At 38.5% G+C, this 27,944-nt stretch overlaps 1 protein-coding gene and 2 long non-coding RNA genes across 5 annotated transcripts in view; 1 reads left to right on the forward strand and 2 right to left on the reverse strand.

Moving 5' to 3' along the window:
• The window catches only part of LOC144246949 (uncharacterized), a 45,599-nt gene extending 38,122 nt beyond the window's left edge, over positions 1-7,477 (reverse strand). Inside the window, exon 1 of the long non-coding RNA XR_013340661.1 lies at positions 7,259-7,477. This is a non-coding gene — a long non-coding RNA (uncharacterized LOC144246949). The remainder of the gene's footprint in view (positions 1-7,258) is intronic.
• Positions 3,154-27,944, forward strand: part of TRPM1 (transient receptor potential cation channel subfamily M member 1) — a 33,883-nt gene continuing 9,092 nt past the window's right edge. Inside the window, exons 1-21 of the mRNA XM_031505788.2 lie at positions 3,154-3,298; positions 4,026-4,221; positions 4,490-4,703; positions 5,438-5,562; positions 6,241-6,412; positions 8,830-9,004; positions 10,489-10,612; positions 12,399-12,471; positions 13,258-13,358; positions 14,267-14,440; positions 15,082-15,216; positions 15,501-15,551; positions 17,021-17,161; positions 17,773-17,802; positions 19,025-19,314; positions 19,829-20,057; positions 21,474-21,596; positions 21,934-22,065; positions 24,033-24,161; positions 24,472-24,723; positions 25,250-25,442. Of these exons, the coding sequence (XP_031361648.2) occupies positions 3,156-3,298; positions 4,026-4,221; positions 4,490-4,703; positions 5,438-5,562; positions 6,241-6,412; positions 8,830-9,004; positions 10,489-10,612; positions 12,399-12,471; positions 13,258-13,358; positions 14,267-14,440; positions 15,082-15,216; positions 15,501-15,551; positions 17,021-17,161; positions 17,773-17,802; positions 19,025-19,314; positions 19,829-20,057; positions 21,474-21,596; positions 21,934-22,065; positions 24,033-24,161; positions 24,472-24,723; positions 25,250-25,442 (3,202 nt within the window). The 5' untranslated portion in view covers positions 3,154-3,155. The remainder of the gene's footprint in view (positions 3,299-4,025; positions 4,222-4,489; positions 4,704-5,437; positions 5,563-6,240; positions 6,413-8,829; positions 9,005-10,488; positions 10,613-12,398; positions 12,472-13,257; positions 13,359-14,266; positions 14,441-15,081; positions 15,217-15,500; positions 15,552-17,020; positions 17,162-17,772; positions 17,803-19,024; positions 19,315-19,828; positions 20,058-21,473; positions 21,597-21,933; positions 22,066-24,032; positions 24,162-24,471; positions 24,724-25,249; positions 25,443-27,944) is intronic.
• LOC144246948 (uncharacterized) lies at positions 16,166-22,365 on the reverse strand. 3 transcript variants are annotated; one of them, XR_013340658.1, is made up of 4 exons: positions 22,175-22,365; positions 21,416-21,541; positions 18,415-18,567; positions 16,166-16,582 (listed from the first exon to the last, which is right to left on the reverse strand). It is a non-coding gene; the product is annotated as an uncharacterized LOC144246948 (long non-coding RNA). The 3 variants fall into 3 exon arrangements; XR_013340660.1 differs by lacking the exon at positions 18,415-18,567 and adding an exon at positions 20,127-20,233; XR_013340659.1 differs by lacking the exon at positions 18,415-18,567.

Consider the following 27,944-nt stretch of genomic DNA (forward strand, 5'->3'; position numbering starts at 1 on the left):
TCAAAACTAGGTTCTAATTAATACATTCAGGATTTGCAGTAACAAGCAAGTTTGAACTTCAGTACTGTCAACAAGTTGGGATCTGCTTTTTTTTTTTATTTTCTTCAGAGGTGTGTGGAAAACCACCACTGGCTGTTGGTCTGAAAACTGTAGCTGATCTGTCATAGTCCTTTAACAATTCATCCATTCAGAGGCTCTTAAAAGGTGCTTATTGTTTTTCAAACTCACAAGAGACAGTATGAGTACTTACATTTTTCCTTGAAAGACCAAGAGCTTTTCAATCCAGAGAGAGAAATGTACAGAATCTGTATAAAGTAAGTGGAGAAAGTGCCTATTTTCTGACAGTAAATGTTTCTGCTGAAGTATTTGCACTGGATTATAATGAAGCTTTGGTTAAGCAGATTAAACAGACAAAAGCAGTGAAACTTCAAAGGCTGACCAAATGTGCTGAGGTTTTTATTTCCCCAGTCTGTAATGCCTGCTTTTGCCTTCCTCTCATTAGCACAGAAAAATAAGCCAGTAGAGCATAATGTGTTGTCCCTCTGTAGTGCCTGCAGCGACTGATTCCTAACGGGGTTCTGGGGGTGAGTATCGAAGGTTCTTTCCAACGTAGCAGTAGATAATAGACCTCCTATGAGAAGGGTTTTAAGAGCAACTGCCCAGCTGAGAGTTCAGCTGTTTGTAGAGTTCCTTTTAGATACCAAGATGCAAAATCTTCCTTCCAAACACAGATGCTAAGTCTGTGACTTAATCCAATGGTTAATTAACTATTTTTACGTGCTCAAAACAGCAAAAGAAACTGTGCTTTGGTAAACTACAAGGAATAAGGTAAAGCAAAACTCACTGGCATGGTGTAACAATCCAAACTGATTTGATATTTCTAGGTTGCATTCTCCAGTATTCTCTACAGAACAGTTAAGTGTGCAGTATCTGTTATGTTTTTTATTGTGAAAAATGTTTCCTGCACTGTGGGATTGATTTGGGCTTTTGTGTTGCTTTGTCAAGGAGTTACCAGAGACCACACAGAAGCTGGAAGTTTTAATCAAGGGGGGAAAGTGAATATGTTTAGAATATATAAAATAATAAAACCAAATTAATTAAAATAGTAAATATGTGCAATTTTAGAAGTACAGAAATTATGTAAGCTCTGTAACAGGTTCCTGTTAAGCTCATTTTATAATGTTATAATTAATTAACTAATATGGTGTATAGGAGAAGTAACACTAGACATAGTTGTTAAACAGCAGTGAATTTGTACACTTTGTACATTTGTATGTTTTTGTTTAATTTTGAAAAATTACTAATATTAAAATCAAATGGTCTATTTTTGGATCTCTGAATATTTTGAACTGCCTGAATATCTGTGAAGTAGGAAAATCTCATTCTGAGCAGGTAAATGGCATTTCCTTGATTTAATCACCCACCTCCACATACCACAGAGCCTCATGGATCTTGCTGTGGGGGATTGTTAATCTGGATTTTTCTAGAACTGTTCTCTGATGCTACAGAACAAAAGCATTTTCTAAGCTCCACTTCAAATAATGCTATTGCTAAAGTTTGTCATGTTGTAAAAGCCTTGCCAGAAGCTGTATGAAAATGATAATTTTGTTAATAATTTTGGAAGAAAGGCTTTTCAGTTTCAATTGAAAAAGGGATCTGTGGAGTCAAGACAGAAAAGCTGACCAAGTCCCACAGCCTTGCGATATAAAATTTAATACTCTTTCCTTCTTATTTTGCTACATCACCAAGCCCTTTATGCTAAATCCCTGGGATAGATGCCTTGTCATTCAGAAAGCAAGTAAAGTTGTAAGCTACAGGAAGTTTTGTCTATGAGTTATTTCTTGCTCACTGTTGTCCTGTGAGGTCCCAAACAACTCCATCTGAAATGACATGAGATGGTTCTGCCTTGGTAAATCAGGAAGATGGGAGTGGAGAGCAGAACTGCAGGATCTCCCAGGCCACTGACTGCCCAGACTGGCTCACAGAGGCACCTGAGAGAGGTGAATTGTGTACCTGAGCAATTATGGACACCTTTTAAACAAAGTAGAACCTTGGTTTGGCAACTTCCTTGCAGTTACTTGTGAAGAGGGAACTTCAAGTAGTCCCCTATGATTTTAGACATAGTGGAGTAAATGAAGAAGCCAGATGGGAAGTAACAAGTCAACAGACAAAGGAGCTTCAGGGACAGCTCTTGCCTTGCATGAGAAAGAAAGGTAAACTATGAAATCCTCTGTTCATCATGCTGGAGCCTGTGCAGCACTCAAGGAGTGTGGCTGGTCTCGAACCTGCTGGCAGGCATCTGCAGCTGACTTTCTCTAGTCATACTCTACAAAGTTTTAGTTCTTTCTCTAGGAAAAGTCCCTTTTTTTTTTTTTAGTCCACCTGAAAGTTCTTGTGCCATTTTTAGCTTCTGTGTCTGCAAAAGTTTAATTTCACTTCCACAGCACAAACTAAAGCAAAAGGTACAACATTTGCTTGCAACTTGAAAAGACAGTTTCATAATTTAAACTCAGAAGATTTTTATCCACAAGGCGAAGGTATAGGTGCCATCAAATTGTGAGTGGTTTTTAACATTTTTCATTTCTTTAAAGTTAAAAGGCTTTGAATTCACTTTTTTAAATTAGTTTGCAAGCAATATAATAGGCCAACACAAATTGAAGGTTGTTTTCTTTTTCCTGTTTCACAGATACCCAAAGAGTTTGTGCTTTTATGTCACATGGTCTTTCAGTTTAAAAATGCCTCCTTCCAAGCCACATCACATTCAGAGTAAGATACCTTAGAAAAGACTGGAACTTGATTTACAGTAGGAAAAAATTACCTGAGAAGATAGTTATGAAGGGAAAGTTACTGAGGAGCACTTTCTGCTTACAAAGAATGATACTAAAGCATTGTTTGGAGTAAATACTATTATCTGTTTATTTCACAATTTATGCTGATTTTCTGTGCTACGTTGAATCCATTTACTGTTTACTGCAGTAGGAAGAAGCAGGTACATTTTTTGGTAGACCTTGAAACTTCAAGAGCAGCATATTTTTATAGGAGGGTTTTTACACACATTTGAGGTTTGAATTTTATCCAAGTCGTAGAAATTCACTTCATGAGTAGATCTATTTGGTGTTTAAAACTGATATAATGAATTTAGTAGCTGAAAATGAATGTTGCTGTATCTGCCACAGAGAAATATATCAGTACATTTTTTCCCCTTTCTCTCTTTTAAGGGTCAGAAGGCTTGGATAGAGAAGACCTTTTCTAAAAGAGAATGCATCTATATAATTGCCAACAACAAAGATGTTACCAGGTAACATTAGAAATTTTTGTTTCAACAAAATACTTAATACCAGAGAAACTGAACTTGGTTTGGGTTTACATGTGTAAAACCCAATTTAATCACTGCTCATAAAGGGAAATGACAGGGGAACAAAAGCATAAGTCATGCTTGCACTCTAATCTGCACAGAGCCATGGGACATGTCACACAGAGCTGAGAAGGCTGAGAGCAGTGAGTTGTTAACTCCTGCCTTTGCAAACCATGATAGATTCATACTGAAGTCTGAAAGTGAGGGTGCAGTATCATCCTTAATGATACTGATGAGGGTGCATACCATCCTTAACAGTTGGTATGATATTACCAATGACAATAGCAGTCAGGGGGATTTGATTTCTTAGTCAAAATATTAATATTACTCCATGGGCTAGCTGCATATTGTGGTCCAGCTTGTGTGGATAGCAGAGCAGTTAATGTCACATGCAAGCTGCCACCTCTAAGTAAGAAACACCTCTAAGTGCTCCTGTTCTGCATTTTTTCTCCTTGCCTGGCTTTTTACCTAGAACAGCTTTCCACACAAGGGAAGTGAATTTTTTTATCTTTGCATGTTAAAAACCTAAGCCTGTTAGTTCTGGCATATATGTGCATGTGAGAGGTGTTTCTCTTACTCATCTTGGGCAGTTGAAAATCTAATTTCTGATATTTTTTTTTTTAATTTTGAAGATATTATAATCAACATCACTTCAAATTTTAACCTCCAGGTGCTGCTGTGGCCAGCTCATTAACCAACATATTCCACCTCCTCCAAGTATAACAGCTAATAAAAATGAAGAAGAAACGAAGCAAGTGGAAGCTCAGCCAGAGAAATGGTCTGTCAGTAAACACACCCAAGCATACCCAACAGATGCCTATGGAAACCTGGAATTCCAGGGAGGAGGACATTCAAATAAGGCCATGGTAAGGGGCATAGGGTACTCTAAGGTGTCCATCTGGTGTTCAACAGACTCTTGAGTTTTCTTAGCAGTAAAAGTAACAGCAGTTCAAACTTCTGTAAAAATTCTATTTGTTTTTCCTCTCTTCTGAAGAAATCCAAACTTGGATTTGTTTCTTTGTTTGAAAACTTTAAAATTTTCTCTTCAGGATGAAAGGCAAACAGTAACTATTCTTTGCTCAGACAATTTTTCAGAACAGGTTGAGTGACAGCATTGCATATTGCTCTTTGCAGTACATCCGTGTGTCATATGACACTAAACCAGATTCTCTGCTGCATCTCATGGTGAAAGACTGGCAACTGGAACTGCCCAAGCTCTTAATCTCTGTCCATGGAGGCCTCCAGAACTTCGAAATGCAACCAAAATTAAAGCAAGTGTTTGGAAAAGGGCTGATAAAGGCTGCCATGACCACAGGAGCTTGGATTTTCACTGGTGGTGTTAGTACAGGTAAGTAATTGCCATAATTTTAGTTTACTTAAGTATTCAGTGATGTTCATTCACTAATCTTTCCCACAGGCAGAAGATTTAAGTCTACATGAACAAGTCATTACCCACTACACCAAAAAAAGGAGCATTGTAATCATTGTGTTAATCTCCTACCCAGCCCAGACCATAAAATTTTCCTGGGTCAGTATTGATTTGCATTACTCGGTGTTTCCCCTGAAAACAAATTTTAGCCTTGGTTTCAGTAGCAAGGAATCTACCACTAGTTCTAATACTTTTCTTTTAGTTCTTGGTTAACCTTGTAGTTAAGAAGTTTCCTACTCCAAATTTAGCTTTGCTGTGTTTTTTTTTTTTTTTTTTTTTTTGTACAAAGATATTTTTATTTCTAAAAGTGTATTTCTTGATGTCATGGTTTGAGTCCAATGAATAATATATGGCAAGACAGACAAGGGTACAGATTACACTGTGGAAAGTGTAATCCGTAAAGGAAGACAGGGTAAGTCTTCCACTGACTTCACTGGATTCAGCACAATGATATGAGAAGGTCATGGGACTTAACACACAACTATTGCAAAATAAAACCATGGTTGTCTGCATTGCATGTTCTACTATAAAGTACCAGTACCAGTTTAGTATTGAAAGCAACACAGTAGCTCCCTGAGAGGCAAGAAGAAAATTCTGTTGTTTAGTGATCAATCTAAAGTGCCAAAAATGCATTAAATTAATTGTATCTATAGGTGTCATTCGTCATGTGGGAGATGCCTTGAAAGATCATTCTTCCAAATCCAGAGGACGAATATGTGCCATAGGAATTGCACCATGGGGCATTGTAGAAAACAAGGAAGATCTAATAGGAAAAGATGTAAGTGTTTAAGGAAACATATGTGGAAAAAGTACATTGTTAATGTTTCTGAAATATTACTTTTTTCCATTTCTAAAGCATGCCTAGAAGGTGAAATTGAACAATTTCATGAGAAAACCTGTTGTTCAAGAATATTTATAAGGTTGTCATATATGACCTCAAAGTAAATATGGAATTGGTGAGGTTTCCATTGCTTTCATTAGTAAAGACCTCTCTGTGGTGTCAGTTTTACATCCTAACTTCAGCATGGCACTCTGAGCCTTCTGTAAATCACATAAGGGCCTTGTTGTGTGTGCAAGGCTAGCATTTATTATAGGTGGGTACTCTGGAGTGGCATATGAATTACTAGGAACTCCAAATGAGAATTTATTTTCTAATGCACTAAGAGGATTATGTAACAACACTGTGTGAACAAGGAGAGCATGGTAATGAGCTTAGAGGAACATGAAGGGGAGTGCACAATCTGACTGTCATCCTCCAAAGAAAACATTGCTGTCAGGAGTAAAGATTTGAAATGTAAAGGCAAGCTCAATTTCTAATTCTCTGTTTTTTGTTGTAGAGGTTTGCTTGGTTTGTTTCCTCAGAAGATTTTGAGTGTGCCTCTGTTGGGTGGTTTGGGGCATTTTCCCATTTGATTTTTGGTTCTAATCTAGGTGCATCTCTCCTCTTGACACACAGGTAACACGAGTTTACCAAACAATGTCCAACCCTTTAAGTAAGCTCTCTGTGCTCAACAGCTCCCACACCCACTTCATTCTGGCAGACAACGGCACATTAGGTAAATATGGAGCTGAAGTGAAGTTACGGCGTCAGCTGGAAAAACACATTTCCCTCCAGAAGATTAACACACGTAAGTAGGAATGGGGCAAGCTGTAACCAGAACGTCTTGAAGTGGGGAGGAGGAAGGGCTTGAAGTACTTGAAAGTATGGAAATTATAACTTTTTCCAGCTCTTTCCAGTGGAAATGTGAGCAGGACAGTGTGACTGGGCTAGAACATGTGCTGTTTGATAAGTGGTGAAAGAGCCCACATCAAGCCAGGCAGAAAAACCATGGAGTAAGGATTGCATAAAGGGATGAAGAAAAAGTAACAAATAATAGTGAGGAGAAGCTTCAAAGCAGCGAGAATCTAAGGAAAAGGAAATGCAAAGAATTTGTGCACTTCTAGGCTAGAATTCATAAACATCACTAAACACATAGAATGAGGGGACTTTTTACAGTTCCTGTTTACAGGAATCCTGTGCAGCTTAGTGATTTCTGATTCTGAATGGTCACACAAGCGTTTTATTTTCTCTTTTATATACAGATATGTTTCATTTGAAATACCACACTCAAAATTATTTGGTCTTCCCAATAAACTTAGCAGGCACTTTGATTTTTAATGACAATTAAGACAATTTCACCTTAATGCTTTCATATTTAGAATTTTGTGCAGTTTCAAAATTTCTTCCAGTTATTACGGCCTCTCTAAAATAATTTTCTAGCACTTTTCTCATCGTTATTTAGAAAAAAATCTTTTAAAATGAGCACATTAAAAATATTTTTAAAAGGTGAAATAAAAAAATACATAAACTATTTAAAAATAACCCCACAACCCTAATTAAAAATGGTAAAAAAAATGTTGATAGTCTTTCAGTTCATACATCAGTTAAGAGCTACTGGAGAATCTACATCAGTTCTACTAGTTGCTTTTCTTACCTTTTACTGGTGTCCCTGTAAACTGTGTAAGCCTTTAAAATTAAAAGAAACATCCAGAATAGCAATTGCATTGAATTCCACAGAAGTTCCTTATAGGTCTAAATTCTCCTATGGGTAGAGCAGAAAACTCAAGTGGAGTGCCAGGTAAAGCCAAAAGGCACAATTAGAGATCAGCTGTGATGTATCCAGATGTTCTGGGAGTTCTCTAAGTGCTGTCCTGTGCCTATGGTGAGCCTGAGAAGCAGCTCAGGAAAATGCTGCCCCTTGCCTTTAGGCATGGAGGCCGTGCCAGGTGCTGCTGCCCACTGATGGAAACAGCTCAGCCTGTTTCTGTCATCTTTGTTTTCTGTGGAAGTGCTGGCAGAGCTGGAAGGTTGTGAAAGGAAGCATTGGCTTGAAAGATCGGGAATTCAGGGTCCAGATACAAGATGTTCTGTGTCATTCCTTTTAATACCACTGGGGCTGGGGAATATTAACTCTGGTTTAGGTAGTGTTTGATGATTTTTGTCATGAGAAGGGCAAAGTTGGGAATACACATAGAAAGCTGTTCTGTGAAGTGCTGCAGTACACCTGCTAGTTACAACATACAGGGAGTTGTTTTGTTTCTTCTTAATCACTCCAAGCACAGGCACCTCTGCTGGAAATCTCAGGAGGAATCACTAAAGATTCATGGACACACAGGCCGGCCCATGCTCTGTGACTCCTCCTTATCAGAGCTGGGGTGTACTGACAGGAGGATGGCAGGAAGCTTCTGCTGTTACTGTGCATGGTGTTCCTGTTCTTCAGAGAGGAATCAAGGTTGAAAACATGAACTCATTCACGCGTTCTCAGCCAGACAAAAAAAGTGCATCTTTATAAAGTGCTGGTCATTTCACAGATTAAGAACTGAATTCAAATGCTTATGATAGTGGAATTAGTCAGCATTCAGGTAATGTTTTGTCCTTTGTTTCCCTAAGTTTCTTGTGACCAAGGCTACTGAGACCATGTGACCTGTGGGCTTCCCTTTGTCATCCTATGCCTGGAGATCACAGTGAGGCAGGGACAGCAAAGGGATGCTCAGCTGTCGTCTCTTCCATCGGCCAACCATTTCAGCCTCATGATAAAATCACTAATTTCATTTTTTTATCTTAGGAATAAGCATAGGTATGCCACCTTACTGAAGACTTCCCATAGGTAACTAATGAAGAAATAAAGCATCAAAGGCTGGGAGCCATCCAAGTAGCAGTAAAGCTGATGAAGCAATAGGACAGTCACGTTAGCTGCTTTATCTGTACCTGGTGTCTGTCGAGAGAGGTTACAAACATCCACCAACACTGAGTGCATAAGTGACCAATATGGAGCTGATGCAAAAGCAAGGGCAGAGAGACATCTTACTCTTTCCTTTTGGGCTTGGGGAAGAGCATATGGACGTTTTTGCTCACATTGGCCATCAAATGGGTATCATTTTCCTAAGGGCTCTGGTTGGAAGTGGTGCCCTAACACAGAAATCACATCCACTTATCTCAATTTCTTAAACTAAGTTTCACTGACACTTCTTTCTTTCTCTTTTTTCTGTTTTCTGGCTTTTGCAGGACTGGGGCAAGGTGTTCCTGTAGTTGGGCTCATAGTAGAAGGAGGTCCCAATGTGATCTCCATTGTCTTGGAGTGTCTGCGGGAAGAGCCCCCACTCCCAGTGGTGATCTGCGATGGCAGCGGGCGAGCGTCTGACATTCTGTCATTTGCACACAAGTATTCAGAGGAAGGAGGGTAAGGGTTTAAGATCTTTGCCAAAGCTGTGTAGGTCTATATGCCTTGCTTTTATAGAGTTTCATTTAAAAAGCCCTCAAGGACAAAATGCTGCCAACAGAGGCATTCTGCTGTCAGTCAGCTTTTCTTGCCTGTTTAGTCTTAGCCCTGAAGTTAGGGAGTAGAAGTTATTACCACTTCGAATGCATGTTATGGTCCTGTGAAAGGAGCTTGCTCTCAGTACAGCACACTGTTTTACAAGCTCCATCAAAGTTTGCTGCACAGTACTTGGTGCTGGGTTAGGCAGCCTAGAAGCAAGGACAGGTTCCCCGGAGTAACTCTTTTCTTCAGGCTGAGGTTAATTAGTGCATGCATTTGCAAAATTTGTGCTGCCTGATTCTGCTGTGTTGTTGTCCAAGAGTGCCAGACCAGCTGTGGAAATTTTGGGCTTTCTTCATTCTTTTGGTTTTGCCTTCCAGGCAAACACCTCATCTTAATTAGGTTGTGGCATACCTGTCTTGTGCTGAAGATAAAACTTATTTCCTTGACTGAAGTTGAAGCTTAGCTTGTATCAAATATTAAGCAGACAAGTGGTGTTGCAGGCAGTGTGGATGTTATTTGCTGAATTAAGAGAGCAGCTCTTATGCCAGATTTTGTTGGTGTTTAGACATAGCACATATTTAATTGCACCAACAGTATTTATGATCCAGCAACTTTCCTTTCTGTCTAACAAATTTACTTAGTTTAGATCAAACTTGGCTTGCTTTTTCTTTTCTTTTTTATTCGTTCTTCCTATCAGCTCATAATTAATTGAAAGAGTTTAGCAGCATCAGTCTCTCAGAGATGTGCTCACTGCATGACTTTCCCTCCCAGTGACAGTGCATATGATGCAGTGTCCAATTTTCTTGTCCAGTAATTATGATGAATGTGTTTGTCTAGTAAGGCAGATCTATAATGAGAATTTTTTGTCAGTCCAATCATTTTCTCACAGTGAACTTTGAATTTTACTACATTTCTCAGGCACCTGCTGGTAATGTTTGCCATAATCTGAAAACACATGTGCTTTATTGGGAAATGGATGAAGATTGAAGGGCTATTTCATATTGTTTTGGGAGAGCAAACATTCCTGACCTTTCTAGAAAATTTCAATTCAATTTATTTAATTATCTTTTGGATTGTTCATTTGTTTCTCAGTTGGGTATTATGAGTTTTCAGATGCATTAGCAAGTGCAGTCATCTTGTTTAAGACCATAACCAAGGTGACATATCAGAAATGTGAAGTATTTCAGGGTTTTTAGAAGCAAAGGTAGGGGAATATTTAGAAGCAAAGGGTAGGAGTCCTATAAGGCCTAGCAATAAAATCCTGAAGATTGAATTTATTAACAGAAGTATATCTATGATATATAAGAGGAATACCTGGATATTACAGTTTCTTAAACAGCAGGCCTTCTGAATATATATTCATTCTGGCAATGTCTTCTTTTATGTCTCATTTTTTCATTTAGGATAATAAATGAATCCCTTAGGGACCAGCTTCTAGTTACCATCCAGAAAACCTTTAACTATAACAGGAATCAAGCTCATCAGCTGTTTGTCATTCTTATGGAGTGCATGAAAAAAAAAGAACTTGTAAGTATCCTAAAAGTAGTTCACAAAGGTGATTTCTGAACAAATTTATAGAGTACCTTCAAGTGCCATGTTAGCTTAAATTTATAGTTAAGTTTATTGTTTAGATTATAGTTTAATATTTTCTCCCTCATATAACTGCATTAAGTGTACACATTCATTCACAAGCATAGGCTAAGAAGGGATTACATATTCTGGAAAGTCCCCAAACCAAATTTCAGATGCTTCTCCTTGATAGGTAAATTGATAGGACTTTTTTTCCACACATTTCAGCAATAAGACACCAAGAGAAATGCATAAACCCAGGATCCAATGCCGAAAGTGGAGGAAGGATAATTGAAATAAGGGTTCCTAGGAGCAAAAATCATTCAGAGTGCATCAACACAGTTTTTGTTTTCTGACATAGTTACTCCTTAACAGCCTTTCATTCCAGGAAAAGGGGCCTGGTAGGCCTATCAAAAGAAACTGAAATATTGTATTCCTGAAGATCCCCCCCTTCCTTGCTCCTGGTTTGCTGCAGGTCTGCTGTATGTGCTGCAGCCCTCACTCAGGTTCCTGCCTGTCTCCCACATCCCAGGTACACAGAAAAGTATGCTCAGGGAAAGAAAACCTTTGACATTCACATGTGTTGTCTAGAAACAGTATATTGAAACTGCATTCACTGTGTTTCTGCAGGCAGAATGAATCCCTGAGTGTTGCCTTTGAGTAACTCTTTCTGTGAATTTTTATAAATATGATGCCAAGATGAGTTCCATCCATACACCTTCACTGGGTGTAAAGTTGGTAGTAAACATCTCTGATAAGCTGACTGAAAGAGAATCAGCCTTCTTAAAAAGTTGGTTGAGAGATGAGAGCCCATAGCTGCTTTAGTCAGACCATTCTGAATTTAAAATGTGCATCAGAGCAGGCCTGGTATACTCAGCAAAATTCAGACACTGGCTGTGCAGCCCAAGCAGACTTATGGTTATGGTTTTCTGTTGATAGTTTTGTCTGTTCTTGTTAATTAGTAATATTTTTTCTGTACTTCTTCTTTTTCTAATGTCATGTATCTTTGCATTCCTGCAAAATATATTCTAACTGTTGAGAAAATTGCTATTCTCAGTAGTTAATGTGAGTAGTTGCTTTTGGAAAATGAACTTCAGATTTTTTTGGTCTGCATTTGGTATTAAGTTTGTTAACATGGAATATTTGGTTATTCTGCTTTGAATTATTAGTCATCTAATCATGTAAGCTTTACATTAAGTACTATTTTTAAAATCACTGAATTGCAAAATGGACTGAACAAAGCAAATGTGCCTAAAAAGAATTGCTTTTTTCTTAATTTGGTTCTGCCTTTATGATTGTCATGTGTAACACATCCTGCAGCCAACAAGTATTTGAGTGTTATCATCAATAAAATGGATGCTATGATAATTATCTTGGGTAATTAGCATTTCCATTACTACTGGGAGGTAATAGAACTATCAGTAAACAATTGGTTTTGCATGGCAAATTTGTCTCCACATTTTAGAATACATGGGTTTGGTGAAGATTTTTAATCAAGTTTGTCTTGTTCACCAATGCAGGGATATTTAGGATAATTTCACTGAAAGAATTTAGTTAAACACTTCTGTGAAAATTAAAAAGAAAAATTTAAAAGAAAAATTATGTGGAACTGTATTTTTTGAAATATCTTAAATTGGAGGAACTAATAAAGCAGCACCATTCTGGTCTATTTTCTATCCACATGTTCAGTGTCTCTCTTTCGTGTGTTGTAATTTTGTGTGCTTGGTTTTGTGCTGCCCCTTAGATTACTGTGTTCCGCATGGGCTCCGAAGGGCAGCAGGACATTGAGATGTCCATCCTAACTGCTCTCCTCAAAGGTGGGTTTCCTGGCACTCAGGAAGGCTGCACAACAGCATCCCAAGAGGATCTCTCTTTGTGTTTAAGTCTTTGATTTCTTCCCTTGGATTTTAACAAGTGCCTGAGTGTGTTTGGTTACTGTTCAGATTAGCATGAAGCGTAAAATCTAGATTGGAAGTTTTGTGTGGCTTTCCTCCCCTGAAAGCATGGGATGGGAATGATGTACCAACTGCACTGCTGATATTGCAGCTCATTTTATTGCAGTTCTAGCATACATTAATAAAGTTAGGAAAAAAAAGCGGGAAGATGAAAAGCTGTCTGGATTTTTCCAGATCTCAGATTGTGCCATTTAAACCTTAGAGCAGTAGGATCAGTTCCATATATAATTGGTGTTTGTAATGTTTGCTGAAACAACTGTTCTGTCTGTGGGTATACAGTAGCTGATACTGACTTCATAAGGAATCTCTGGAGTCTCCAAATTTACACCTTTATGTACAGTATCATCCAGAAGAGCTGAGAGGGGTCTTTAAGAAGAGTTTAATGTCTGTCTTTAGTATCAGAATAAAAGTCAATGTGGAAGCTTTAAAACAAAAGATACAATCTCATTAATCCTTTGGAAATTAGGATTTTAGGGTTAAATGGAAGATGCTATAATTTGATTGGATGAATCCACTGCTTTGTGTCAGAATTATTCTAATGATAGTATGATATGGAGCCAGGCTTGCTGTTTTCTAGTTATTGCAGGAACTTGTCCAATCTCGTTTCATCATGTTTGAAATATGAAACCTCTGTGTGTTTATCTGTAGGTACCAATGCATCTGCTCCAGACCAGCTCAGCCTGGCTTTGGCCTGGAATCGTGTAGACATTGCACGCAGCCAAATCTTTGTCTTTGGACACCACTGGCCAGTAAGACAAAGTTTTCTTTGTTTGTCAGTAGTTTAAATTAAGTTGTGTAATATTTATACCTTGGGTTTTGATGCTGCACTGGCAGCAATGGCAAAACACTGCAGTTCACTTGTATAACTCAAATCCTTTATTTAAGCTATTTTCATGTCTCACTACTGAGAGTATGTATTGATGTTTTTATTGTTTTATCAATGTATCAATGCTTTTTGTTTTACTGTGTGAACCATCTGATGCTGAATTACTCCAAAGTGTCATGAGGAGAGCAGCAATCCAGATTTTTCTCTGTGGAGTTTATGTAATCTAAGCATTATCTGGAGCGAGTTAAGCCTCCAGAGTGTGGTGTGTGTGTGTGCCTCTGCCCTGGGCAGACAGGCTGGAAAGGGGAAAGACTTTAGCTGAAGAATAAATGTGTCTTGAGAGGTATAAACAGAAATGCTGTCTGCAGAACAGAAATGAACCAGTGAATGGCTGTGTGTCCTCTCCTCTCTGCTCTGCAGTGTGGATGCTATTTAGCATCATGCAGCATTCTTATTAGGCTCTTTCTGTCCAGCTCTTGTTGCTATTTATTTTCACAACTATTGCTTTCAGAGAGAGGAAAGGAACTGAAGTGTCCCAGTCCTCTCACATTGATTTTATTTTTCAAGAGAAATCCTCCCCTTCACTGCCTTGACTTTCAATGTTACTAATCACAGAATCACAGAAGTCTACTAAGTTAGACTTAATAGCTTTTAAAAAAGGGTAAAGCTGTGACTATGCAGAAAGGCCCTTAAACTTAGAGAAATTACCATTTTTAGTTGACTCAATGTGAGAAGTGGTGACTGGGATGTGAGCTTGGTAGGAGTGACTCAAATAAATAGTTACTGTAAGATCAATTAGATTTCTAATACTTTAATGCATTATAAATACAGCCTTTAGGAAGTCTTACAGCTCCTGATGGTACAGCTCCTGAGAAGGAAAAGAAATCTCCAGCACCTCAGACTAAAGGAGGCAGAGGGAAAGGAAAAGGAAAGAAAAAGGGAGGAAAAGCAAAAGAAGAACCAGAAGAAGAAACAGACCCAAGAAAACTTGAACTCCTGAACTGGGTGAGATGAAAGTATTTGTATAAAAACTGCTGAAGATTTTTTTTCATTCTGAGGTACAAAGACAGAAGGAAGATACATGCTTTCATTCTGTAGAGTGCTCTTTTGCACATTCCCATGAGATCAGATTCTGTAGGAATGCTGTTTGGTGTTTGAGCCAAGAATCCCTCTCTCATGCCATGTGCACCACATGCAGCCATATCTCAACAGTACAAGTCAGTACTGAGCTGCAGCATCTTCTTCCCTGCACTTGTCAGAAGTAAATAAGACCTCCAGTGAACATCTTCCTCCTGTGAATGTGCTAGTTTAACTTGTTCCTATCATACTGAGCAAGTAAATCCCTTTTTCACATAATGTGTCAAGCATGGTATGCCTGGTTTAGTTAAAAATGCTGAACAAAGTGATTGAAAGCTACATGTTGAAAGACTGGAAATTACAGTTGTATTACTAAAGGTTTGGAAGACTGCTGTCTCTACTCACTTCATGTGATTTAAATGTTACTTTCTAAATTCCTTTTTACTTACAGACTAATCAACATATGTGAGAACTCAGTCCATATCCTAAGTAGTGAAAATGGCTGTGGCTGCTGCCCAACCAACTCTTTTGTACTCGCGTGGTCTCACATTCTTCACCCTTCAATTCAGGTGAACTCCCTGGAGCAGGCTATGCTGGATGCACTGGTCCTGGATCGAGTGGACTTTGTGAAACTGCTTATTGAGAATGGAGTGAACATGCAGCACTTCCTGACTATTCCTCGCCTGGAGGAACTTTATAATACTGTGAGTGAGCAGAAATACTAAAAAGCCCTGTGGTGTGTTGTCATTGTATTGTTTGTGACTTGAATCACCACAGAAAGGTTTATTAAAAAAAAGGATATTACACAGCTCTTGATAAAAAGGTGTTTGTCACTGTAGCCCAGTTCCTTCTTTTCATCCCTCTGGAATGTGATGGCACATGCTTGTCTAAAGCTCTTATTAAGGTGCTAGATCACTAATTGTGTTCATGTTTGCAAAAACTCTGAAGAACTGATGATCTAATGGACCATGAATTATTTTCGTTCCAGAGACTGGGTCCGCCAAATACGCTGCATTTGCTAGTCAGAGATGTGAAAAAGGTAAGCAGTGTTACATTTATGTGATAGCAGTAGCCATGTGAATCAACAGTAAAAGCAGGCATAGATAGGGCCAAGCTGGCATTTGAAATTAGATGGCAGCTGTTAAGAAAAGTTAAATGTCTCCCTGTGGCAAACAGTCTAAATCGGGTATGGCAGTGCTGGTAATTTAAAAACTAAGGAGTTAACTGAATTAAGCTCCTATAGTATAATACGGCATTTGAGATTTAAGTTGATACTGTTTCTTCACTACAAGAAGCTCCCAATGCAGCATTACAGGGGAAGAGTGGAAGAAAAGGCCTGCTGGGTTAACTGGAAGCCCCGCTCATTATTGCTGAATTTGTTGCATTTTGTTTGTTTCCTTGTGTGTTTTCCAGTTACTTTTCTCCCACTAGTCCAACTTTTTACCTGGGAGAAAATCTCTTCCACCCTACATTTGTTTTTCATTTGTTTCCATTACATGAAAATTTATTCATTGTATGTGAATAGGGAGGGTCATTGTGATTTATCATATTTTCTCTCTCAGAGGTTTTGAAGCTTTTGTTCAGTAAAATTCAGCTACATAAAATTGCCTGTATTAATTTCTGCAAGAAAAACTCACAGTTATTCCAGGGAGGTTCAGATGTGGGATTATGCAGTATTGTCTTAATGTATAATTCATATTCATCTGCTTCATCGCTTAATAATACTTTTCTCATTCAGTGTTGTCACTGTGAGTGTCACTAACATTCCTCTGCATTCTGCTGTCTGTCTGTCTCTCCTCTTTTCCATTGCATTTCTATGCTCCCTCCCTCAGCGGCAATCCCGGGGATTCAGTTGGGTTAACCTGGAGGTGATGTGCTTCCTTAGGCTGTAGTTGTTCCATCATAGCAGCTGCTCAGTGGTGATGTAGAATCAGTCATTGCTGTAGGATGTAGCTTGGACAATAAAGCACCATTTTTTCCAGTGGAGTCAATACAATTATCCAGTTTTAGCTGTAACTGCCAAAATTAGAGTTTGCTGCCCATTACTCATGGTCTGCATCGTAGTCTCAGCTGTAGAGAATATAATGAAATATAAGTTTCCATTAAAAAGTATGTAAAGTATGATTATCAGGGATAGTCACTATGACATTGCCATGCTTTTTTACTGGATTAATGATAATTTTTACAGAGTTTCTTAAGTTCATTAATATAAACCTTGTAAACAACATAAACTTGTATGGACACTCATATATGAGTAAATCAAATGAAAGCAAAATTTGCTCAGAAATATTAATTCTGCTAACAACAAAACCAAAAAGCTATGACCCCAAAAATTTTCATTGTGTCAATCAGTTAATTTCACGCAAATGTTTAAAGACTGAACTCAGTGGCTGTAAATAATACCCATGTTCCAATTTAATCATGACATATGTCTAGCCAGGCAATTTAATATATGTTATTTTCTTACCCTAAATCCTTATTAAGTTGTGGGGTTTTTTTTTTTGGTAGGGAAATCTTCCACCAGACTATCATATCAGTCTAATAGATATTGGTCTTGTCTTGGAATATCTCATGGGTGGAGCCTATCGTTGCAACTATACTCGGAAAAGTTTTCGGACTCTTTATAATAATTTATTTGGACCAAAGAGGGTAAGAATGAATGAATCCTACATGTGGCCATTGTGGTAGTGGTAAAAAATAAGCAATACTCCATTCCTTTTTTTTTGTGAAACACTGCATATTAAATTCAAAAGAAGTGCTGCAAGGTAGAAGTTGAAACTCAAAGAGTGAAGTTATATAAGAAAGTTGTAAGACATCTGTGTTAAAGGATGTGAGGACATGAGAGGTGGTGAATACACAGATCTGGAGGTGAATTTCCTCCTATTCCAGTAGTTTACAATCCAAGTATTCCAAACTGTGGGGTTCTTAGAAGCACTTTTTTTTTTGGCTTTTGTGACTATGTAGTGATTTTAATTCTCAAAATATTATTTATCAAATGATTCACTTAACTCTTCAGTCTGAATTAAAATCTTTCCTTTGAGTGCAGGATAGATATTTCCTAACCCATTGCATTCCTACAAATATAATTTAAATGAAGAGTAGTAGCTAATTGCAGCATTATTGGTACAATTATTTATAACAGTAAGTTTCATAATATATGCTGTACATTTGTAAGTGAAAATGGTTTTGCTTGGTATTGTTTGGTCTTTCAAATTTTCCTCTCATCTAACTGATTTTTTTTTCTATTTTTTAATATTCAGCCAAAAGCTCTTAAACTACTGGGAATGGAGGTAAGTTGGATTTATTTAAAATACTGGTTTTATTAAAACATTTCCTGGTACAATACCCTTTTGTTTTTATTTGATTTTCCTAGAGTGTAGAGGACCTAATTTCTTGTCCTCCATTTGAAATTTTATGTCTTGTGCTTCAGAGGTGGTAAATACTTTGTGCAATTGATGATCCCTGAATTTTCCATAGAAGACAGAGGTCACCACTTGCAGGAGTTAAAACTGCTCAAGGAGAAGTACATGCTCAATTGCTGAAGAGTCATCGTTGAAAATGGTGTGGGAGGTTGAATTCTGAATTTGGATTAAAATTCACATTTTGTTGAAAAATAGTGCATAATGCTGAGCCTGCTTGAACGAGAACTTATTTTGTAGAATAGCAATTTCTTTTATTTGCAATCCACTTCTGAGATTGGGCTCAAGGTCTACAGTGATGATGAGCTCTGTCTTATATATGCAATGTTCTTCCTACATTTTTTAAACCCTAATTTTCCCAATCATGGCTTTTCTCCCTTCAGGATCCTTCATTGTCACTACTTCCCTTCAGTTGCTTCCATGTTGGTTCCTGTAGTAATGGCCTATCCTCCCTATCCCCTTAAGAAATGGGATACTTAATACCTTCCAGGTGCACTGCATACATAAGAGGAGATTGCTTATTCCAAGGTGAAGACTCCCTTTGGTATCTTGCTATTCTTAAGGGTGCTGTGTGCCTGTCTTTGCCTTTTGCATGTTGCCATGGCCTGCACGTCAGTCAGAAAAGCGCTCTGGTACCTGGAAGATGTGCAGGGATAGAGGAATCAGAATCAGAGGCATATGGAATCAGAAATGACAGTGGAGCATATCTGTAGGGAATTCAGCTTTGTTAGAGTCCCACTGACACTGCAGAGGAATTCATTAAATATTAATTTGTTGCAGACCAGCCTGTGCAATTCCACACAAAGTAGAGATCTGTATACAATGCAGTGTGAAGGGATGCCTTCAGTACCAAGGGGCTCTACTGCACTTTTCCAGGATGGGTGACTTGTGTACAAGAAACAGCACCCTGAATAAAATCTGAGTCTGTGTGTGCTTGCCCAGTGCATGCTCTGTCCTGTTGCATTCATGGTAGCAAACAGCAAAACCAGCTTAGAACTTTGAGGATTAATGTGTCCTCTCAGTACTTGTTCCATGCATGGTGCTGTTGTCAGGTGAGCTGTTAAAAGCTGATGGGAACAATTTTTCTTCCCAGGATGATGAGCCTCCCACCAAAGGGAAGAAGAAAAAGAAGAAAAAGGAGGAAGAGATTGATATTGATGTGGATGACCCAGAAGTCAGCCGCTTTCAGTACCCCTTTCATGAGCTGATGGTGTGGGCTGTGCTGATGAAACGGCAGAAGATGGCTCTGTTCCTTTGGCAAAGAGGGGAGGAATCCATGGCCAAGGCACTTGTGGCTTGTAAACTCTACAAGTCTATGGCCCATGAGTCTTCAGAGAGTGAGCTGGTGGATGACATTTCTCAGGATCTGGACAACAACTCAAAGTTAGTAGATGCAGAGCAGATTTTATATCCACTTGCTACAAGCTTGCTGAGAAGCTTTACTTTTAGTTCAGTACAATAATTTCTAAATGTAGTTTTACAGAAAGCCATTTGGAGCCAATTTATCAACTACAGACAAGGCAAAACGTAGTCTCTGGGTCTCAAAGCAACACTAACAACGACAAGATTTGCATTTTTTCCTGGCAGATTGCATTCTTTCTTCAGCTTCTTTCTGTAAAACTATCTATTTCTGTTTCACAAAGTTATTTTTAGAATTTACTCCCAGAAATTAAGGAGTATCTGATGACAATATCTAAACTACCCTTAAGATGTTATTGGTCTAATTTCACTAATGGTTTGTTTGGAACGTTTGTAGACTGTCCCAAATTAAGCTTGAGATTAGTTGTTCTTGTCACTCTACATGTGTGTGGATAAGCATGATGCCCAGTGGACAGAACTAAAACCCCAAAGCAGACTGACTTCTAAGTGTAACTTCACTGATCTTATCTTGTTCCAGAGATTTTGGCCAGCTGGCTGTTGAACTCTTGGATCAGTCCTATAAACATGATGAGCAGATTGCCATGAAACTGCTGACATATGAACTGAAAAACTGGAGTAATTCTACCTGCCTGAAGTTGGCTGTGGCAGCTAAACACAGGGACTTCATTGCCCACACCTGCAGCCAGATGCTTCTGACAGACATGTGGATGGGGCGACTGCGCATGCGGAAAAACCCCGGCCTTAAGGTATTCCCGTTCTGCATCATTTCCAAAGAGAATTTGTTTCACTTACTTAGAGATGTTTTAAGAACATACCTGTTTTAAAGCTAATTTCTTTTGTTTCCAATTTCAGGATATCTAAGGCATGTTACACCATGACAAAGGAAAATATAACTCCATAAAACACTTAGCCTGATTGGAATCTGAAAGAGAAATTGTGTCTTTCAATAAAGCATGAGATCATGAGATTTGTTAATTGAGAACATACTCATTCTATTAAAAATTAGTTGTAGACAAGCAAAATATTTCCATTATGGGTCCATGCAATGGGAATAGAGATAAAATAAACCATATGTAGATGCGTGCTTCTTAAATTGCTTAATATCATACCAGTTGAGACTCAGTGTTGAAAAAGAGTGAAATCTGTGCAATTGCATTGTGTGAAACCATGTGATTTTATTTCCTGCTGCTGTGATTCTTACTGATTTTAATATTTCCTAATTGCTTGATTTAAAAAAAAAAACAAAAAAAAAAAAACAAGTAATGTGAGAGGGCTCTCACAGAAGAGAAACCATGAGTGAGTCAACACTAAGGAAGCAGAGCAGTGTTGGCTTGTGTGTGTTTTCATGTGAATAGAATCCTCTCTTTGTTGAGTTATGCAGTTGCTGTCACCCATATGGAGACCCATCCTGCTCACCTCCTTATTTCCTTAAATCCCCTTAACTGACAAAGTGCTGTATCTGTCTTCCCAGGTCAGAGTCCCAAGTTTGCTGACATATACATTGCACTGTCTCTGCCATTCTCTTTTTATTTCCACTTTCCCATGTTTCCCTCTTAAACTTGTTTAAAATCTTCAGGTACTGCCTTTCAGATTGCATCATGGTACTTCACAAATCTGTTTATTATTTTCATTTCTTTTCTCCAAAGAATGAATCAACTTCCTGATGTTTATTCTAGTTTTATTACCTGCCTTATTTTCTCTGCTCCTTTTCTGTACTTTGGCTTGTGTTTCTGTATCTAAGCAATCTCATATAGTAAGAGAATTTTCCCAGGGCTATCTGTGAAGATTCTTTTACCTTTCATAATTTTTTTAACTATTAAAACTAATTATAGTAGGAATCTGAAGTAACTATTAACTCCAGTAACAAACCTGAAGGCTTCTAACCACCACTGTGTCCATTCCATGGCATTTCTCTGCACACTAATTTTGGAGCACAGTTCTTAATTGCAGGGTATTTGTGGAGATGGGAGGCTTTCCAGGGTGCCATATTTCATTAAATACCTTATTGCCAATGCTTCTTAAGTACTTACTCATTTCTATTAGGCTTGAGGATGGCAGAATATCTTGAATACTGTACAAAGGAAAATTCTGGGTTGAGACCTACCTTGTTACAAAATCCATAATATAAACCAATATTGAGTTGAATTCTTTCTTGTTCACAGGTTATAATGGGAATTCTCTTCCCTCCCACCATCCTTTTCCTGGAGTATCGCAGTTATGATGACTATTCCTACCAGACATCAAAAGAAAATGAGGAAGGCAAAGAAAAAGAAGAAGAAAATGCGGTCAGTAATTGAGATTATTAGAAAGTTCTAATATCTCAGGACTGCTCATTTTTTTGATTGTTCTGATTATTCTGTAGCTCACTCAGGTTAAAATCTCAACTGTCTCTGGGGGATAAAATGAGTCTCCCAATTATGGGAGGGTATAGACTGGATTCTCAGGGCACAGGGCATCTGTGTAGTTCCACAGATTTGCAGAATTCTATTTATATACTTTTAAAAAGAAGTCTGTTGCTCAGGGGAATCCCTGCATAGTTAACAGTTGGCTGGAGCTGTGGTTGAGGAAAGCTAGTATTTTTACTGCTGTGTATGATGGAATCTGACAGCTTTGGTCTTCCAGGATGCAAATGCAGATACAGGCTCCCGAAAAGGGGATGAAGAGAATGGAAAGAAAAAACAACAGAGCCTTCCAATTGGAACAAAGATCTATGAATTCTATAATGCACCTATTGTCAAATTTTGGTTCTACACAGTAAGTCATGATTATTAAACTGATAGTTATAATTTTTCTCACACCTGTGAAGCTGGAAGCATTTCAATGTAAAAGTAATAACCATGTAATAAATAAATATTTTACTTACTTTTGTGGAATCTGATGAGTAAAGCACTCTCTTTATTCAGAGGAGAATGCACAGACAGCGAAACAGAATGGATAACTGAAGCTTACATTGTCAGTCTCTAAAGCTCCTACATCCTGTGAAGGAAGCTCTGTGTGGAATACAAACTAAGTGCAAGCTCCACAATCCAGTCACTCAATCCAAACTAGGCTGAGTTCTCTTGCTTTCTAAAGGGCCTGGCTCCTGATCTTCGTTGAAATGTCCTTTAGGACCCAAGAAGTAACCCCATGGTATCATTGTCATTTGCTCTGTTGCTCAGATGGGTGCAGCCTAGATGGGAGCACAGATCCCAGTCTGCTAAGACTTCATAGGTACTTTTCTTAAAACAGTTAAAACCAATCAAAACTAAAATATTTATTTTTGACAAGCATCTAATTTTCTGTTTATTGCATCAAGAATTATCTGGTGTTAAACTCTTATAATAAAACAGAACATCTATTTACTGCTCATAAATTAAGTGTGTGCCCTGTAAAAGGGACACTGGTTTCTAATGTGTTCAAGATCAGGATGCCTGATGCCTGATAAGTCATAGTAATATGCAGATCTTTAGTTTTAGTACATTTTAATCACAAACCACTATATTAATAATTTAAAAGCAAAATTCCTATTTAATTTCAAAGAAAAGTGTTCAACATGTTTTTACAGTGCAAAGAAATTACATTTTAGTAGACTAAAAAAGCCCCAGGCATAAAGGGCCTGGTTTAGAGTACTTTAGAATTGCTGGTTTTCTTCTTTCAGCAGATGAGATAATTCAGCTGTCTGGATCATATGTTTCACAGCCTCTGGGCTTCCTTTAGGTGCTGGAGGCCTGTGGCTGTGCCAGTGTGGAGGGCTTTGCAGCAGACCTGCTTCCTGCAGAGAAGGAAATATTTTTTCTTGTGCAAGTAAGGGTCTTCAGCAGCTGAATATTTCACACTTCGCCTCAACACACAGGTTCATATGATTGTCCTAATTAGCACAGTTGTTAGGGAACTGAATAAAGGGGGCTTTGCTTTCATGCATTATCAAGCCCCTTACCTAAGAGGATTTGCCTGCCTTCTGTCTGATGTTTCTTCTGTGGTGATGCAGCCTTCTCTGCTCTTACTGAATTAGGCTTCAGCAAGAAACTTGCTGCTGAGACTGGGAGCTGCTTAAAGTAACCAAAACACCTGCAAACCTACTGTCCATGCAGATGGATTTAAGTAACAAGTGTAGGAAGAGGGACTGAGAAATGAAGTTTGTGTGCCTCTGGCTTCAGGTGAAGAGTGTATTCTTCCCAGATGGGCTCAATCACATGATTGCAGAGTGGAGAAAGCTAGTGGGCTGTGTGGCTCTTTATTTGCCCTAGTCCTCAAGGCAGGTGTTGCTCACAGCTTTGCTCCCTATTCTGCCTTACATCTGCCTTGAGATGGTGAGTAAAGATTTCACACTGAAAATTCCATTCTTTAGAAGACTTCATTTTCTCCCTGAAGTATCTTTTGGTTTGTTACTCTTTTGCTTCTAAGTTTTTTTTTCCTCTTTAAAGTCATTGAATCCATTTTCATTTTTGATCTCTGGATTCCTAAGGTCTCAGAATTTTTTAGTTTGGCTGGTCACCAAAGGCTGCTGTGCGCTTGGAGATACCAGCACCAGAAGTTTGACATTTACATGAGTGGTTATAGAAAACTGAGTTTTAGCTCTTTTGGCTTACACTACCAATCCAGGACTTTGTAATGGAAATTAGTGGAGACTGGGGTTTTTTTGTGTGTGCAAGTCATCTCAAGTAATTGAATACTGCCTAATTTGGAAGGATCCTAGGATACATCATCTAGAGTCCATAAAGAATTTTCCTCTTTTTTGGCAGATATCGTACCTTGGTTACTTGATGTTATTTAATTACATCATCTTGGTGCGGATGGAACGGTGGCCATCAGTCCAGGAATGGATTGTCATCTCCTACATTGTGACACTGGCTTTGGAGAAAGTCAGAGAGGTAAAGTCTGCCCATACCAACATCTCATAGTCCTTAGAACAAAGCTTGCTTTTAGAGATTTTAATGGCATGGACTTGTGCACAGGGTTGAGAGGTCACACAGTAAAGAGAAGAGTCTCATATTCTAAATATACTAATAATTAAAAATATTCTTGCTTGAAACAAATTTTGCTGACAGTGGAGGGGCCTCAGACACCTGTTGAATATTACAAGATTGGTCTTTTTTCATGGCCATTACTTCAAAAATGTAACTTGGAAGTTTTTTAATTGTTTTTTTTGTTGTATGTTCATTTGTTTGTTTTTTATTTCAGATTCTAATGTCAGAGCCTGGCAAGCTGAGCCAAAAAATCAAAGTTTGGCTCCAGGAATACTGGAATATTACTGACCTGGTGGCTATTTCAGTATTTATAATAGGAGCAGTTCTTCGCCTGCAGAACCAGCCTTACATGGGTTATGGAAGAGTGATTTACTGTGTAGATATCATTTTCTGGTACATTAGAGTACTAGATATCTTTGGTGTGAACAAATATCTGGGACCTTACGTCATGATGATTGGAAAGATGGTTAGTGCCTAAATTACTATAAATTATGTCTTTAAGAACTAAAGTGGGAAACTAAATTCTATTCTGCATTAAAAAGAAGTTTTCTATCAAGTAGGACCGAATACAGCCTGTGAAAAGTTGTTGTATGAATTTCATGCACACACACAAGAAGTTATACTCAAGCAATAACAGATTACAGGTACACCAGCATTACACCCATCAGCTGTGCACAGGAGATGGTACAGATGATTGTTACATCATCTCTTTGCAGCCACACAGGAGGTCTGTGCTGAAAGCACAGTATACTGCATTTGATGCAAAGGAGAACTGGGATAGCAAAGATTTTAGCATTTTAAGTATTTTCAAATATAATCTGGTATGCCTTTAAGTAACTGCTTTCTCTGCATTTGTGTGTATGTTTAATACCTGAGTGGTACTTAAAGCACGATGTCAAGAAGATTCTCGTGCTATTTTCTTGTAATGCATGCTGCTGCTGCTGCCACTGTGCTCCCTGGTGGTGCTGAGAGCCTCTCTGCTCTCCATGCAGATGATTGACATGCTGTACTTTGTGGTCATCATGCTTGTGGTTCTGATGAGCTTTGGAGTGGCCCGCCAGGCTATCCTGCACCCAGACGAGGAGCCCTCCTGGAGACTGGCTCGCAACATCTTCTACATGCCCTACTGGATGATCTACGGAGAGGTGTTCGCTGACCAGATAGACCGTAAGAGTAGAATTCATAGTAAGAGTCTGTTTCCTGTTTCTGAGGCAGATGATCAGATCCAAATTAAAGATTGCTTTTAATTTGGAAGTAGTGTTTTTGCTTTATGATGATATTCTTGTTGTTTTCCTGTGGCAGACCTGAGACTGAGCAATTTTCTCTTCCCCACCTGCATGTCTGCTCTTGTGGTTTATATTCAGTTCAGTTAACACAGAAAGGGATGTAGTCTGGAATATTCTCCTGTCCAAGAGTATGGCAGTGTGAAGTGTTCTGTTTACTTGCAGGGATCAACAGAGATCATTCTGAAATGTTCTTTTCATTCAAAGGTTTACTAAGAGTCAGTTCTAACAGAAGAAGAAAAGAAATCCCTTGCACAGGGAGGTTAAAATACACATATCCTTTCATCTCCAACTCACAAGCAATGAGCTCATACATTTTTACTCCTAGTCATACATCTGTCTGCTTTCAGAAACATCTTCATTTCATGAGTCACTCATGTTGTTCTTTCTATACCTATGGGAAAACAAAACAAAAAAGCAATCTCCACTTGATTAGCTTTGGATGTGTAAATAGCCTTTCTTACAAGAATCCCGCACACTTAAAAAAAATACCTGTCAGTATTTTAAAGGAGGTGTAAGCTGTCATATTACTGCTAATTTTGTGTTAATATTTGAAATTTGTATGACAGTCCAATGTGCAGCTGGCCTCCTCTAGTGTGTAGTTTGCACTTTATCTGAAACAATACAAGCTGCTGTTTCAGCTTTGTGTATGTGTTACTTCAGTCACCTGCATATATTGATAGGTAGGGAAGTGGAAGGCTGAAGAACATGAAGGTCTAAGTTCAAAAACCATTAAGATTCATCATCATGAGAAGCTTTTATTCTAAGTGTCATTTAAGTGTACTTTAGCTGTTTAGCAAGGAATAAAGTGTCATTAGTCTGTTTCTGAACAGTGTACAATCAGATCAGCTTTGTTTTCCTAATGAATGCTTGTTTAATTAATGTAACTTAGTGTACAGTAAGTTACACTTGACAAGTGAAAGGTCAAGCCAGTCATCTACTGTGATACTGCAGTTTTGGTGCACATGAGAGATCCTGGGCTTATCCTGGTTCAAAAGTGGGACAGCTCTCCCATGGAGAGGAAGTGACTGTAATGGGCTATCCCTTATCTCATGTTCAGTTTGAACACAGCATACTTGCCAGTGTGGACAGTTTGATTTCCTTACAAATCAAAATTCAAACCTTACCAGCCATCTCTTTAGTGTAAGAGGTGTCCCAGGCTTCTCTCATGTGTCCAGTCATTTCTCAGTCATATACTCAGCATGCTTTGGATTGGAAATCTTTCTTCAGCAGTGCAAAAGATTTGAGGGTCAAAAGGTTTGGGCTTTCTGGTTGTACAAGTTCAGCTACTTGGTCCTTCCCAGATCAGAAGCTTTGCAGTGTTAGTAGCCTAAGCATAAACTAACCTGGAAATGTGTGGGTTTATGTTGTTTTAATAATAAAATAATTTGCCTATGCAAGGCATTCTTCTACACTGCCTTACATTTGTTCTGCACATTTCTGCTGTGTAGAAGTCTATGGACTGACTCCCAAAGATCTTTTTGCTTTCAATAAGAAATGTTCACTCTAATGTGTCTGTGGTTCCCTGTAAACACACCACAAAAGCAGCCTCAGAAGTCACTGGGGAGTAATGGCTATGGGCAGTCTAATATGACTCTGACTCAAGAGCTAATAGGTGGTTTTGGCAAGGTCCAGGGGTATAAACAATTTATGGAAAAAGTATTTCATCAAGTTTTACCTCTGAAAGAAGGTAGTTGGACTTTGTTGGTAGCTTCTCCGAGGATACAGAGAATCCTATAGATTCATCTGGAGTTCACAAGTCACAGAATTTGCTGGGCTTGAAAGGTACCTTTGGAGATCATCCAGTTGAACTTTCCTGTTCAAAACAGGATAAATTAGATTTATCCCAGATTGCTTAGGGACTGTACAGTGATGTTTACAGTGTCTTGAAGGATGAAGAAACTGCTGCTTCTCTGGCCAACCCAGTTTAAATGGAATTGCCCATCTTTCCACCTTTGCCCACTGCTGCTTCTCCTTTCACTGAGAAGAGTCTGGCCCTGTATTCTTTTCTCTCACACATCATCAGGTATTTATAACATTGGTAAGATCTCCTTTACCATCTCTAGACTAAATTATCCCAGCTTTCTCAGTCTTATCTCATTTGTCAGATAGTGCAATCTCCTTAGTAATCCCAGTGGCCCATGACTGGACTATTCTGATGTGCCCATGCCTGATTTCCATGGGGGAGCTGAGAGCCACACACACAAGTCTAGACGTGGTTTCAGCAGAGCTGAGTAGAGGCAAATAATTACCTCTCTTAATGTGCTGGTAACAATTTCCTTAATGCTCCCCAGGAAGCTCTTGTGTGGTTCACTCTCTTTACAAGATGAGCAAGAAGTTATCAGCATCTTGTACTCAACAGCATCACATTCTTAAACAATAAAGAAGTTATTCTTGAGTTTCT

The sequence above is a fragment of the Lonchura striata genome, chromosome 11, assembly GCF_046129695.1.
Source record: "Lonchura striata isolate bLonStr1 chromosome 11, bLonStr1.mat, whole genome shotgun sequence".
Classification (NCBI taxonomy): domain Eukaryota; kingdom Metazoa; phylum Chordata; class Aves; order Passeriformes; family Estrildidae; genus Lonchura; species Lonchura striata.